A 14,818-nucleotide genomic window follows, 5' to 3' on the forward strand; every position below is an offset into this window, starting at 1 on the left:
GCGAAAACTTTATTTCACCAACGGTGATCTAGCAATGATTTGATTTCGCGAATATTGATCTAGAAATATCTTTGAATTCGCGAATGCTGAGCAATTAAAGACACAGACTTTGGAAAACTCCCGTATCGTCAACCGAGAGCTTCATATTGGCCGCCATTTTACTTGAAAGGCGATTTAGTCATATGATACATGTTGTGTCCATACTGAAATATATTTAAACAAACTTTTAGACACAAGAAACCAACACGAACACTCCGCTTGCTTTTATGTTTGGAGAATGTAGTGAGCTATTTTTAGGGTTAAAACGCCAGGACTTCAAAAGGCAAAACGTATAGTACATTGTTTAGCGTTACACTTCTTAACGTGTTTATGCTAATGATACCGTTGTTGTTTTCTTACCTTTAACTTTATAATTCCATGCAAAAGATCTTTTGCATTTTAATCTCTGACTACATAGACTATATACAGAGTTTATGTGGAGTAGTTACAGACTATATACAGAGTTTATGTGGAGTAGTTACAGACTATATACAGAGTTTATGTTGAGTAGTTACAGACTATATACAGAGTTTATGTTGAGTAGTTACAGACTATATACACAGCTTATGTAGAGTAGTTACAGACTATATACAGAGTTTATGTAGAGTAGTTACAGTTTATATACAGAGTTTATGTAGAGTAGTTACAGACTATATACAGAGTTTATGTTGAGTAGTTACAGACTATATACAGAGTTTATGTTGAGTAGTTACAGACTATATACACAGCTTATGTAGAGTAGTTACAGACTATATACAGAGTTTCTGTAGAGTAGTTACAGACTATATACACAGCTTATGTAGAGTAGTTACAGACTATATACAAAGTTTCTGTTGAGTAGTTACAGACTATATACAAAGTTTCTGTAGAGTAGTTACAGACTATATACAGAGTTTCTGTGGAGTAGTTACAGACTATATACAGAGTTTATGTTGAGTAGTTACAGACTATATACAAAGTTTATGTAGAGTAGTTACAGACTATATATATATACAGACTATATACAAAGTTTATGTAGAGTAGTTACAGACTATATACAGAGTTTCTGTGGAGTAGTTACAGACTATATATAGAGTTTCTGTTGAGTAGTTACAGACTATATACACAGCTTATGTAGAGTAGTTACAGACTATATACACAGCTTATGTAGAGTAGTTACAGACTATATACAGAGTTTATGTTGAGTAGTTACAGACTATATACAGAGTTTCTGTTGAGTAGTTACAGACTATATACACAGCTTATGTAGAGTAGTTACAGACTATATACACAGCTTATGTAGAGTAGTTACAGACTATATACAGAGTTTATGTTGAGTAGTTACAGACTATATACAGAGTTTCTGTTGAGTAGTTACAGACTATATACAGTTACAGACTATATACACAGCTTATGTAGAGTAGTTACAGACTATATACAGAGTTTCTGTTGAGTAGTTACAGACTATATACAGAGTTTATGTGGAGTAGTTACAGACTATATACAGAGTTTGAGTGGAGTAGTTACAGACTATATACAGAGTTTATGTTGAGTAGTTACAGACTATATACAGAGTTTATGTGGAGTAGTTACAGAGTATATACAAAGTTTATGTGGAGTAGTTACAGTTTATATACAGAGTTTATGTGGAGTAGTTACAGAGTATATACAGAGTTTATGTGGAGTAGTTACAGACTATATACAGAGTTTGAGTGGAGTAGTTACAGACTATATACAGAGTTTATGTGGAGTAGTTACAGACTATATACAGAGTTTATGTTGAGTAGTTACAGACTATATACAGAGTTTATGTGGAGTAGTTACAGACTATATACAAAGTTTATGTGGAGTAGTTACAGTTTATATACAGAGTTTATGTGGAGTAGTTACAGAGTATATACAGAGTTTATGTGGAGTAGTTACAGTTTATATACAGAGTTTATGTGGAGTAGTTACAGACTATATACAGAGTTTATGTGGAGTAGTTACAGACTATATACAGAGTTTCTGTGGAGTAATGCACTTAAAGGTGTAATATACACCATATTCGCACTTTGAAATGTGACATTACTTGGATTGACAAAGATTTACATGACAGACTTTAGTCGATGGACTAGAAGACGTTTTCCCTTCAGGAGGACTTTGTCATATTCTCTCTGTACGTTTTTCGGAAGTGTTTCCGTGTAAACATTGGAGTTTGAGTTTGTTGACATGTTGGTATTTTCGTTGTTGTTGTTATTAACCTAACCATTGAATTGTGTTCTAAAACCTCGACGAGCGAAACTAAAAATAGTTCTGTTCAAAAACTGGACGATATCAACTGGAAATTACCCATATCCTAACTGCCTACACACTACTCGAGCGTCGTCATTTCCCCAACTGTCGTCACAAACAGTTCCCCATCTTCCGTCATAGTAAATTTCCACGCGTCCCTCGTACTCTGATCCACCGTTCACCAGTCGGAGAGATCCTGTGGGAAGAAAGGTTTAGTAAGAGACGTTATTTCCTCGGATTGTTTGCAAAACAACAAACCCATGGAATTTCCTTGAAAAGTACTTTAACAAGAGACCATTAGCATTAATGATCGCGACAATATATGGACGTACCTAGTTTGAAATAGCATGTATCAGAACATCTGGTCTTATTCTCCTACAATTTTTATTCGTACTGCCATTTCATCAATTTTCGGTTTGAATTTCGATGTCGCTTTTCTTGCTGTTGCTTCAAGGCATCCGACTCAAAGTTTCCACATTTCACTACCATTATTATTTTGTAAAATATATATATAACGATTACTGAAGAATTCTTACTAAACAGGACTATTCACTTTATATAGCCGGGAGTTGCACAATTACATGATTAGCGGATCAGTGAAATACAATTATTCATTATTGTTCATTTAAAGAGATGAATTCTTAATTAATATACTATTCCTGTAGTAATCTAGGTATAGATGGACATGCTTGTATGGATATTCAAAGTGGAAGGGACATAAATACCTTGGAGCGTAGATAACGTGCTAGTTGACGGAAGCATTGTAGTGGTACCTGGCGCCAAACATACAACACCGGCATCCTCGCCATGACCACAGTTTTCTGTTCCCCACCCAGGAAATCTACAGTCCATCAATCTCGATTCTGATCCTGTGCATTCAACATCGTCCATCCATGTTGGTTCGGACCCTTCACCAAATGATGCCTCTCGTGTAAAGGTGCCCCCGCTGTTAAACAACGTGGATCGGTATACAAAACGTACACTTTCCTGATATATTTTATCAAGATATAGTACTTTTTCAGAAGTCTACGTTTAAATATTTTTGTTCATATTTTGGCACCAGTTTGATAGAATTTGAATTTGGATTAGGATCATGTTGACATGTTGGCATTTTCGTGTTTTATAACTACAATGAGGCTAAAACAAACTTGTACACCAACTATTGTTGATAATAAACTTTCATTGGGAAAATCGATGATTGCCGTCTACATTTTTCATTGATATCTGTTTCACAAGATTAAAAAATAAAAGGGAAAACAAGGACGAAATAGAGATTATTACATGAAATTTGAAAAGGAAACAGCTTACTCATTACCATGATAAGAATAAGACAGTTCTGTATGAAATATGGACGAAAAAAAGTAGGAAATTACCTGTATCCTAACTGCCTACACACTACTCGAGCGTCATCATTTCCCCAATTGTCGTCACAAACAGTTCCCCATCTTCCGTCATGGTAAATTTCCACGCGTCCCTCGTACTCTGATCCACCGTTCACCAGTCGGAGAGATCCTACAATTAGAATAGGATTGATCAATAGCAGCATTTCTCATTCACGACAATTTCATAAAGTATACCTGTTACAGGGCTATTCCATGTTTGTGATTTCATTCGAGCTCGTCATCTTTCATCGTATGATGTGAAGTTCGAAGTGATCGTTGGAGTATGGTGCGGTTCTCTTATTATTAAAATGGTTCTGGTAAAAAAAAGAAACTTTGTTTTTAAAGAATACATCTCGCAACATTTTGTTCGAGTTGGTCACTTAAAAAAGATGTCCTTGAGTATCACAACCAGTTAGCAAAGTTATGTGTGATGAGTACGTCGTCCCCTTTACCAGACAATTGACAGTATGCCTTGTATGTGTTATGATATATAACGTGTACAAGATAGAAATGAAATCACAGGACTTTTCGACCGTAGAATTATCTTTCATGTGGTAACGTGGAAAGCACTTGACGAGGTTGCTGTTTGATCATAGGGAAACAGGTAGAATAGGTAATATTCCATATTTACCTTAAAAATGGTACATAAAGCTCAATGGTTTTAACACTAAAACATTATTGTGAGAGGAATGTTAATCAACCGTGAAACAATCAATATCTGGTTTACCGTGTTGATGACTTTGTCGTCTTACAATGATGGGGAAAAATTGCAACGAAAAATACATTGTCGTGGAGTCAACTAGATATATGTCGATATATAGATTTATAAAACCTCCACGTGTACACCATTTATAGAATATATGATTACCCTGGGATGTTGACGGCGTGCTAGTTGACGGAAGCATTGTAGTGGCACCTGGCGCCAAACATACAACACCGGCATCCTCGCCATGACCACAGTTTTCTGTTCCCCACCCAGGAAATCTACAGTCCATCAATCTCGATTCTGATCCTGTGCATTCAACATCGTCCATCCATGTTGGTTCGGACCCTTCACCAAATGATGCCTCTCGTGTAAAGGTGCCCCCGCTGTTAAACAACGTGGATCGGTATACAAAACGTACACTTTCCTGATATATTTTATCAAGATATAGTACTTTTTCAGAAGTCTACGTTTAAGTATTTTTGTTCATATTTTGGCACCAGCTTGATAGAATTTGAATTTGGATTAGGATCATGTTGACATGTTGGCATTTTCGTGTTTTATAACTACAATGAGGCTAAAACAAACTTGTACACCAACTATTGTTGATAATAAACTTTCATTGGGAAAATCGATGATTGCCGTCTACATTTTTCATTGATATCTGTTTCACAAGATTAAAAAATAAAAGGGAAAACAAGGACGAAATAGAGATTATTACATGAAATTTGAAAAGGAAACAGCTTACTCATTACCATGATAAGAATAAGACAGTTCTGTATGAAATATGGACGAAAAAAAGTAGGAAATTACCTGTATCCTAACTGCCTACACACTACTCGAGCGTCATCATTTCCCCAATTGTCGTCACAAACAGTTCCCCATCTTCCGTCATGGTAAATTTCCACGCGTCCCTCGTACTCTGATCCACCGTTCACCAGTCGGAGAGATCCTACAATTAGAATAGGATTGATCAATAGCAGCATTTCTCATTCACGACAATTTCATAAAGTATACCTGTTACAGGGCTATTCCATGTTCGTGATTTCATTCGAGCTCGTCATCTTTCATCGTATGATGTGAAGTTCGAAGTGATCGTTGGAGTATGGTGCGGTTCTCTTATTATTAAAATGGTTCTGGTAAAAAAAAGAAACTTTGTTTTTAAAGAATACATCTCGCAACATTTTGTTCGAGTTGGTAACTTAAAAAAGATGTCCTTGAGTATCACAACCAGTTAGCAAAGTTATGTGTGATGAGTACGTCGTCCCCTTTACCAGACAATTGACAGTATGCCTTGTATGTGTTATGATATATAACGTGTACAAGATAGAAATGAAATCACAGGACTTTTCGACCGTAGAATTATCTTTCATGTGGTAACGTGGAAAGCACTTGACGAGGTTGCTGTTTGATCATAGGGAAACAGGTAGAATAGGTAATATTCCATGTTTACCTTAAAAATGGTACATAAAGCTCAATGGTTTTAACACTAAAACATTATTGTGAGAGGAATGTTAATCAACCGTGAAACAATCAATATCTGGTTTACCGTGTTGATGACTTTGTCGTCTTACAATGATGGGGAAAAATTGCAACGAAAAATACATTGTCGTGGAGTCAACTAGATATATGTCGATATATAGATTTATAAAACCTCCACGTGTACACCATTTATAGAATATATGATTACCCTGGGATGTTGACGGCGTGCTAGTTGACGGAAGCATTGTAGTGGCACCTGGCGCCAAACATACAACACCGGCATCCTCGCCATGACCACAGTTTTCTGTTCCCCACCCAGGAAATCTACAGTCCATCAATCTCGATTCTGATCCTGTGCATTCAACATCGTCCATCCATGTTGGTTCGGACCCTTCACCAAATGATGCCTCTCGTGTAAAGGTGCCCCCGCTGTTAAACAACGTGGATCGGTATACAAAACGTACACTTTCCTGATATATTTTATCAAGATATAGTACTTTTTCAGAAGTCTACGTTTAAATATTTTTGTTCATATTTTGGCACCAGTTTGATAGAATTTGAATTTGAATTAGGATCATGTTGACATGTTGGCATTTTCGTGTTTTATAACTACAATGATGCTAAAACAGACTAGTACACCAACTATTGTTGATAATAAACTTTCATTGGGAAAATCGATGATTGCCGTCTACATTTTTCATTGATATCTGTTTCACAAGATTAAAAAATAAAAGGGAAAACAAGGACGAAATAGAGATTATTACATGAAATTAGAAAAGGAAACAGCTTACTCATTACCATGATAAGAATAAGACAGTTCTGTATGAAATATGGACGAAAAAAAGTAGGAAATTACCTGTATCCTAACTGCCTACACACTACTCGAGCGTCATCATTTCCCCAATTGTCGTCACAAACAGTTCCCCATCTTCCGTCATGGTAAATTTCCACGCGTCCCTCGTACTCTGATCCACCGTTCACCAGTCGGAGAGATCCTACAATTAGAATAGGATTGATCAATAGCAGCATTTCTCATTCACGACAATTTCATAAAGTATACCTGTTACAGGGCTATTCCATGTTCGTGATTTCATTCGAGCACGTCATCTTTCATCGTATGATGTGAAGTTCGAAGTGATCGTTGGAGTATGGTGCAGTTCTCTTATTATTAAAATGGTTCTGGTAAAAAAAAAGAAACTTTGTTTTTAAAGAATACATCTCGCAACATTTTGTTCGAGTTGGTAACTTAAAAAAGATGTCCTTGAGTATCACAACCAGTTAGCAAAGTTATGTGTGATGAGTACGTCGTCCCCTTTACCAGACAATTGACAGTATGACTTGTATGTGTTATGATATATAACGTGTACAAGATAGAAATGAAATCACAGGACTTTTCGACCGTAGAATTATCTTTCATGTGGTAACGTGGAAAGCACTTGACGAGGTTGCTGTTTGATCATAGGGAAACAGGTAGAATAGGTAATATTCCATATTTACCTTAAAAATGGTACATAAAGCTCAATGGTTTTAACACTAAAACATTATTGTGAGAGGAATGTTAATCAACCGTGAAACAATCAATATCTGGTTTACCGTGTTGATGACTTTGTCGTCTTACAATGATGGGGAAAAATTGCAACGAAAAATACATTGTCGTGGAGTCAACTAGATATATGTCGATATATAGATTTATAAAACCTCCACGTGTACACCATTTATAGAATATATGATTACCCTGGGATGTTGACGGCGTGCTAGTTGACGGAAGCATTGTAGTGGCACCTGGCGCCAAACATACAACACCGGCATCCTCGCCATGACCACAGTTTTCTGTTCCCCACCCAGGAAATCTACAGTCCATCAATCTCGATTCTGATCCTGTGCATTCAACATCGTCCATCCATGTTGGTTCGGACCCTTCACCAAATGATGCCTCTCGTGTAAAGGTGCCCCCGCTGTTAAACAACGTGGATCGGTATACAAAACGTACACTTTCCTGATATATTTTATCAAGATATAGTACTTTTTCAGAAGTCTACGTTTAAATATTTTTGTTCATATTTTGGCACCAGCTTGATAGAATTTGAATTTGGATTAGGATCATGTTGACATGTTGGCATTTTCGTGTTTTATAACTACAATGAGGCTAAAACAAACTTGTACACCAACTATTGTTGATAATAAACTTTCATTGGGAAAATCGATGATTGCCGTCTACATTTTTCATTGATATCTGTTTCACAAGATTAAAAAATAAAAGGGAAAACAAGGACGAAATAGAGATTATTACATGAAATTTGAAAAGGAAACAGCTTACTCATTACCATGATAAGAATAAGACAGTTCTGTATGAAATATGGACGAAAAAAAGTAGGAAATTACCTGTATCCTAACTGCCTACACACTACTCGAGCGTCATCATTTCCCCAATTGTCGTCACAAACAGTTCCCCATCTTCCGTCATGGTAAATTTCCACGCGTCCCTCGTACTCTGATCCACCGTTCACCAGTCGGAGAGATCCTACAATTAGAATAGGATTGATCAATAGCAGCATTTCTCATTCACGACAATTTCATAAAGTATACCTGTTACAGGGCTATTCCATGTTCGTGATTTCATTCGAGCACGTCATCTTTCATCGTATGATGTGAAGTTCGAAGTGATCGTTGGAGTATGGTGCATTAAAATGGTTCTCGTAAAAAAAAAAGAAACTTTGTTTTTAAAAAATACATCTCGCAACATTTTGTTCGAGTTGGTAACTTAAAAAAGATGTCCTTGAGTATCACAAACAGTTAGTAAAGTATGATGAGTACGTCGTCCCCTTTACCAGACAATTGAGAGTATGACTTATATGTGTTATGAGATATAAAGTGTTCAAGATAGTAATGAAATCACAAGACTTTTCGACTGTGGAATAATCTTTCATGTGGTAACGTGGAAAGTACTTTACGAGGTTGTTGTTTGATTATAGGGAAACAGGTAAAATAGGTAATATTCCAAATATACTTTGGAAATGTTATATAAGCACACTTTTTTTCTGTAAAACGTTCAGAGAGTGTTTAATCTGCGACATGATACCAGTCGAATGAACATAATCTGTGTTCGCTCCATATTTCAGACATACAGTTCGGAATTGAGTTTTGGGTCTGATAGGGTGATCTGCGTTACATTGCTTGCTTGTTTTCATGGAAACAAAAGTTTACCATGGAATCGAAGACCATGTTATTAGTTACCAACCCTTTCAGGTTTCTGGTATTTTGAGTTTTGTACCGGCCTTTACGGTTTGATAATTTTGTAAGAGGATTTCTCTGAGAAATATGTTATAAATGATTTTGTACCTTCGAGTGGTCCAGTGGAAACTGTCGGTAAAGGTGTTGTAATAGTGGGGGTGGTGACTTCGGGGGTAGTACTCCCTCGTTGTTCACATTTAACTCCAACATCCTCACCATGACCACAGTTTTCATTCTGCCATCCTCCAAAACCACAGTCTACAAGTCTATTTTCGTCCCCTCGACAATTAACGCTGTCCATCCATGTTGGTTCTGTACCTTCACCGTAAAATGCTTCCATTGCGTAACTTACTGGGCTGTTACCAATACAAGACTGTATTAGAATCGTTATATAGGATTTGATAGAGTATCTCAGTACATTCAAATTACGAGCACGACACGAAATACGGAAATTTAGAGGATCATGTTGAAAATACTAGAAGAGTAAACGGATGTAAAAATATATTTGAAAGGAGGCTGAAAAGGAAGATACCTATAGTATTGAAGCAACGTAACAACGGATTTAATCTATGATGAGCAAGAGAAAGCATGATTTTACAAATACATTGATTCACTCATATTTTTGGAGGGAAAGGTTTGTTGATAGATGTCAAATGGAGGTTTCAAAGCATTTTCAAAGTTTAATCAAAGAATGGTTACCACACATAACATATTTTAAAGACGATTTACTAGTGTCCTTTATACATAAATGATTCTTAAAGTTATCCCTTACAATCAAAGCAAACATTGCTGAAAAATCTGTAGCGAAAAAAAGGCAAAGATGGTGAGATGCTTATAAAAAATACTCTGCTGGTTTGTTTGTGTTTTTTAATTACTTATATCCTAGCTGGCCACAGACAACACGTGTATTGTTCATTGTCCACTCGTCATCACAAACTGTTCCCCACTGACCAGCGTGGTATACCTCCACTCGTCCTTCCCAGTCTGATGGACCATTAACTAGACGTATATCTCCATCTGTTTAAATGTCAATTTGAACATAACAATGAATTGAAAAAAGTGAAGTAAAGCAAACGATACTATTGAACTACTGCTACTCTATAATACGACGAACGCACAAAATACACACAGTAGGGCCATACAGCATACTGCATTATACAGCTGTTTCGTCCTTCTAAGTCTCATCAGTAAATGGGGGATTCATGCAAATACAAAATGATTGAAGAAACTGTCAAATTTTAGATGGGGATAGCCACTTGCCCCATAATATAAGAAGTTTCGTAATTCTGATATATTTGATCATTTATAATGAATGATTTATATTGATGTCTTCCGTTTTGACATAAACAACACAGAATTGGATTATCTTACTATTATCATGACTCATCTTTGCCATAGCAAGACGACCGAATCCTAAATTTCTAAACATTTCTTTGATACATCAGTAAAAAGCAACCTTTCATTTTCGGTGAAAATTAAAATCCCTTTAATTATGCCATCTGTGATGAAAACCACTTGTTGGAAATATTATATGTCAAAAATAGGTCGGATGTCTTTGGAGAGAGATGAGAAATCATATACAAAAATAACGCTTGTCAGTAACCTTGTGTATCAAAAACCGAATAACACATTTAGGAGTATCTCTCTTAAAGACAATACTCGTTTCGGACCTCCTACCAAAACGGAACTCTTGTCGAAAACTATATATGAAATAATTCTTGTAGAAGATCCCCTTTTAAAAGCAACAATTGGCGGAAACGCCCTATTTATGGAGTCGCCTTTTTAGGAGCTTCCTTTGGTGGAATCACTCTGCTATTCATAGTCCCCTGTTAGGAGCAACATTTTCAGTTGAAAACAAAAATTGTCGGGGGTTCCCAGTTTAACGCTGTGCTTTTCGGTAACTGTGTAAGACATTCGAACTCTATTAAAAGCAATACTCATGGAAACGTTCTGTGTTGCAAAACAGATGTCAGATATCCTATTTGTTGTTTGATGCCTATTTGTAAACAATATCAAACAGAGGCTTTGAAATTTTACATTACCCTGAAGTCCTGGTGACGTGGTAGATGACGGAATCGCGGTGGTAATTAAAGGAGCCAAACATACAACACCGGCATCCTCGCCATGACCACAGTTTTCTGTTCCCCACCCTGGAAAACTACAATCCATCAATCTCGATTCTAAACCAGTGCATTCAACATCGTCCATCCATGTCGGTTCGGATCCTCGACCAAATGATGCCTCTCGTGTGTATGTACCGCCCCTATCAAAAACACAAACTCTTTCAGTTTTTGGTCGATATTGTAACGCATGAGCATGTGCCCAAATTGAGTATAATTTTCCATACATCCTCTGTTCTATCGCCGTGGACAACTTCAATAAATTCATATCGTCTTTAGTGAAAAAAGTGTGTTATGAATCAGATTTCTTGTTTTAATTGATATGATATCATCCAAATATCACATAATTAAAACTGAATTTACATAAAATATCATTAGTTATTGTTTCAATCCCACTTTGTATCGAATGTAAGACTAAAACATACGACAGGATGTCAATTTCTTCACCATACATTTCCAATCGTGTTATGTACTACCTCCGATCTCAAGAGGAGTTTACTTACCCTCGGGGGTTTACACACCGTCGTGTAAGTAACAAGTATCTCTGTGGCGTTTTCTCACTGTTTCTCAAGCCATATTTACAAAAAGGTTTTGTATATGTACATTTATTGAATTTAGTTACATATATACATGTTTATGTATGCGTCGTATTAGAAAAGCAGCCAATTTCAATTCGTATTTAGTGATTGTTGTTTTCTATTTATGTTGTTTTACTGTATAAAGAGGAGGGTGTGTCTTTTATTTTGTTTTCTTCTTTCCTTCGTAAAATTTGAAAACTTTGCAGAAATATTTATAATTCTCTTTGATCGTCAAATTCAAGATGGCGCTTATCAGCCTTTTTGTTTCTCCGATTAACTTTAAATCAATAAGGCTCAACTAGGTACCAAAGGTGACATAAAAATCAGTCTCAATAATCAAAAGGCATACTTATGCACTAAGATGACCCGACATGACATTTGAGAATGTGGAAACATTTTTTGAGAGTCCTCAACAATAATCTTTCATTGTCAAAATCCAAAATGTGAAACAACAATTTCAACGTTTGTAACAAGTCCCGAAAATAATAGGACATAACTACAGAACAAAGGAAACCTACCTTTTGTTAAGCTGGTTAATCTTGACATAAAAAGGGCAGAACTTCGAACCTATAGAAACCTTTATTTGAAGTTTGAAAAAGATCCATCAGATGACTCACAAGAAATAACGAAAACATACTTCCATTGTCAAAATCTGAAATAAGCTGTCCCAAGATCAAAGGAGCACACAAAAGGACCAAGTGCAGTAAAACATGTACAATTTAATATAAATCTAGACAGCACTTCTCGAAACGAAGGGCCAAGGACTGTGACAAGGATTGTGATGATGAATACAATCACATGTAAGCTATAACTATGGATCCTCACCTGTATTCGAGCTGTCTACAAACAACGTTCGCATCTGCGTTGTCCCAACTGTCGTCACAGACTGTTCCCCAAACATTGTTATGGTAAATTTCAACACGACCTTCGTACTGTGTTCCGCCATTTACTAATCGAATTGATCCTATTAAAACAATTTACATATAATTTGTTATCTCGAAATCTACATAGCATGTATTTTGCTAATTGTCGATGGAACAAATATAACATAGAATAATTGAACCGTTGCAACAGGTCATTATCCTGGTGTTCCTTGTTCATCAAGAGTTAACTAAACCGTCATCAACTAATACCCCGGCAGATGCAAAGACCTTACAGTTACCATGGCAGCCAAAATCTTGGAAAGAAAATGTTATATACACATCTACATATGGTCCTTTACATTGATATGAAGTTTCATTGGAATGAGGCCAGCGGTTTAGGAGAACCTTCGTACTGTGTATCACAAAGTTGTAACTATCCTATAGGAAACAAGGATGAACTCCAGTTATCTTGTATGACAGATGTGTGTAACAATATCGTTAAAACGTTCTAATCAAATAATAGTTACGTAGTTGATATAAATCAGTTCTATTATGAAACAATTGTTATCAGCAGTTTGCACATAACGGTCAGTGTCTTAAAATAATAACTATATCTTAACGACGACAAAGAAAGTGGAGAGCCTTCGGTAAGTCATTTTTGTCTTTCTTTACCCAGCTAAAATGCAGCTTATATTTTAAGACACTGACCATGTACTCTATTTATTCTGCAACACTTACTGAAAATTCAGACTATCATTTATGTTTTGTTCTGCCTGTCCAATCATTGTTTATCTTATGTTGACTTTACGCTTCATTGAGTCTGATGACACACGTCAAAGTAATTGTTCCACGTGCAAATAAAGTTCCACACTCCAATGGATATAAAAAAACTACTTCATGAATTTTCACAAATAAAATTGTTTGTTTCAGTAAATGAAATGACTTATTGAAATAGTTACTTTTGTCTATAAACGTAATATTTAAGTATATACAATGATTAATTTTGTCGAATTAAAACACTAGCTAAAATACAGCTGTTTTGCAGTCACTGCCGAATACAACAAAATATTTGCGGCAAATGGCAAAAAGGCCAGGCAAGTTGCAGGTTAAATGTGTGTAGCCGACTGAATCGACAGTTAAATAACCAGACATAGCTTAACTTCTTACTTAATCACAGATGTTCATTAATGTTTAATATCATATAATCGAATATAGGTTTACCTTCGGGTGTTCCAGTGGAATCAGTCGGTAGAGGTGTTGTAACAGTGGGGGTGGTGACTTCGGGGGTAGTACTCACTCGGTGTTCACATTTAACTCCAACATCCTCACCATGACCACAGTTTTCATTCTGCCATCCTCCAAAACCACAGTCTACAAGTCTATTTTCGTCCCCTCGACAATTAACGCTGTCCATCCATGTTGGTTCTGTACCTTCACCGTAAAATGCTTCCATTGCGTAACTTACTGGGCTGTTACCAATACAAGATTGTATTAGCACTCCTGAACTCAAAATAAGTTCAGCAAAAGAAGGAAATTTGAGAGAAAAAAAAGACTCAAAAGAGAAATACCTGTAGGTACTGACACCATATAACAATGGGATGAATATATATTAAGCAAGAGAAAATTACAAACATGTTGATTCATACCGTCAAATAATAATAATGATACAAACAACAGAATTGGAATTTAGCTGCTTAAAAAGATTGTGTTCGTTTATATTCTTGACTTACTTATATCCTAGCTGGCCACAGACAACACGTGTATTGTTCATTGTCCACCCGTCATCACAAACTGTTCCCCATTGACCAGCGTGGTATACCTCCACTCGTCCTTCCCAGTCCGACGGACCGTCCATTAGACGTATATCTCCATCTGTAAATCACCAACTTCAATATGGATACATTTTTATATTTGATTGTAATCTATAACATTGACTTCGAAATTCAATCGTACACTGATAATTCACAGATATTCTGATTATATATTTACACATTATCATTATTAAGTTCGTGCGATATTTCGAAAATATGAAATGTGAACTTGTACCTAAGTAAAGTGCAGCTAACTTTCTTGATCTGAAACAAATCAATGGCGTTTATGATCGTGTATCTTTCCCCTGCCCTAGGTTAAAAGCTGGGTAACGGTATTTTATATTCTTATATACTGA

General features: G+C 36.1%; 1 protein-coding gene across 1 annotated transcript in view; it reads right to left on the reverse strand.

Annotated features, from left to right (window-relative positions):
• The window catches only part of LOC132561287 (deleted in malignant brain tumors 1 protein-like), a 67,467-nt gene that overhangs the window by 19,871 nt on the left and 32,778 nt on the right, over positions 1 to 14,818 (reverse strand). The window contains exons 15-29 of the mRNA XM_060226014.1: positions 14,382 to 14,523; positions 13,873 to 14,120; positions 12,614 to 12,752; positions 11,133 to 11,353; positions 9,966 to 10,107; positions 9,199 to 9,446; positions 8,242 to 8,380; positions 7,594 to 7,814; positions 6,716 to 6,854; positions 6,068 to 6,288; positions 5,191 to 5,329; positions 4,543 to 4,763; positions 3,666 to 3,804; positions 3,018 to 3,238; positions 2,350 to 2,488 (exon numbers count right to left, since the gene is read on the reverse strand). Coding sequence (XP_060081997.1) covers positions 2,350 to 2,488; positions 3,018 to 3,238; positions 3,666 to 3,804; positions 4,543 to 4,763; positions 5,191 to 5,329; positions 6,068 to 6,288; positions 6,716 to 6,854; positions 7,594 to 7,814; positions 8,242 to 8,380; positions 9,199 to 9,446; positions 9,966 to 10,107; positions 11,133 to 11,353; positions 12,614 to 12,752; positions 13,873 to 14,120; positions 14,382 to 14,523 — 2,719 coding nt within the window. The remainder of the gene's footprint in view (positions 1 to 2,349; positions 2,489 to 3,017; positions 3,239 to 3,665; positions 3,805 to 4,542; positions 4,764 to 5,190; positions 5,330 to 6,067; positions 6,289 to 6,715; positions 6,855 to 7,593; positions 7,815 to 8,241; positions 8,381 to 9,198; positions 9,447 to 9,965; positions 10,108 to 11,132; positions 11,354 to 12,613; positions 12,753 to 13,872; positions 14,121 to 14,381; positions 14,524 to 14,818) is intronic.

This window comes from Ylistrum balloti, unplaced genomic scaffold (assembly GCF_031769215.1).
Source record: "Ylistrum balloti isolate Yb309-2 unplaced genomic scaffold, AGI_CSIRO_Ybal_v1 Utg371186, whole genome shotgun sequence".
In the NCBI taxonomy this organism is placed as follows: domain Eukaryota; kingdom Metazoa; phylum Mollusca; class Bivalvia; order Pectinida; family Pectinidae; genus Ylistrum; species Ylistrum balloti.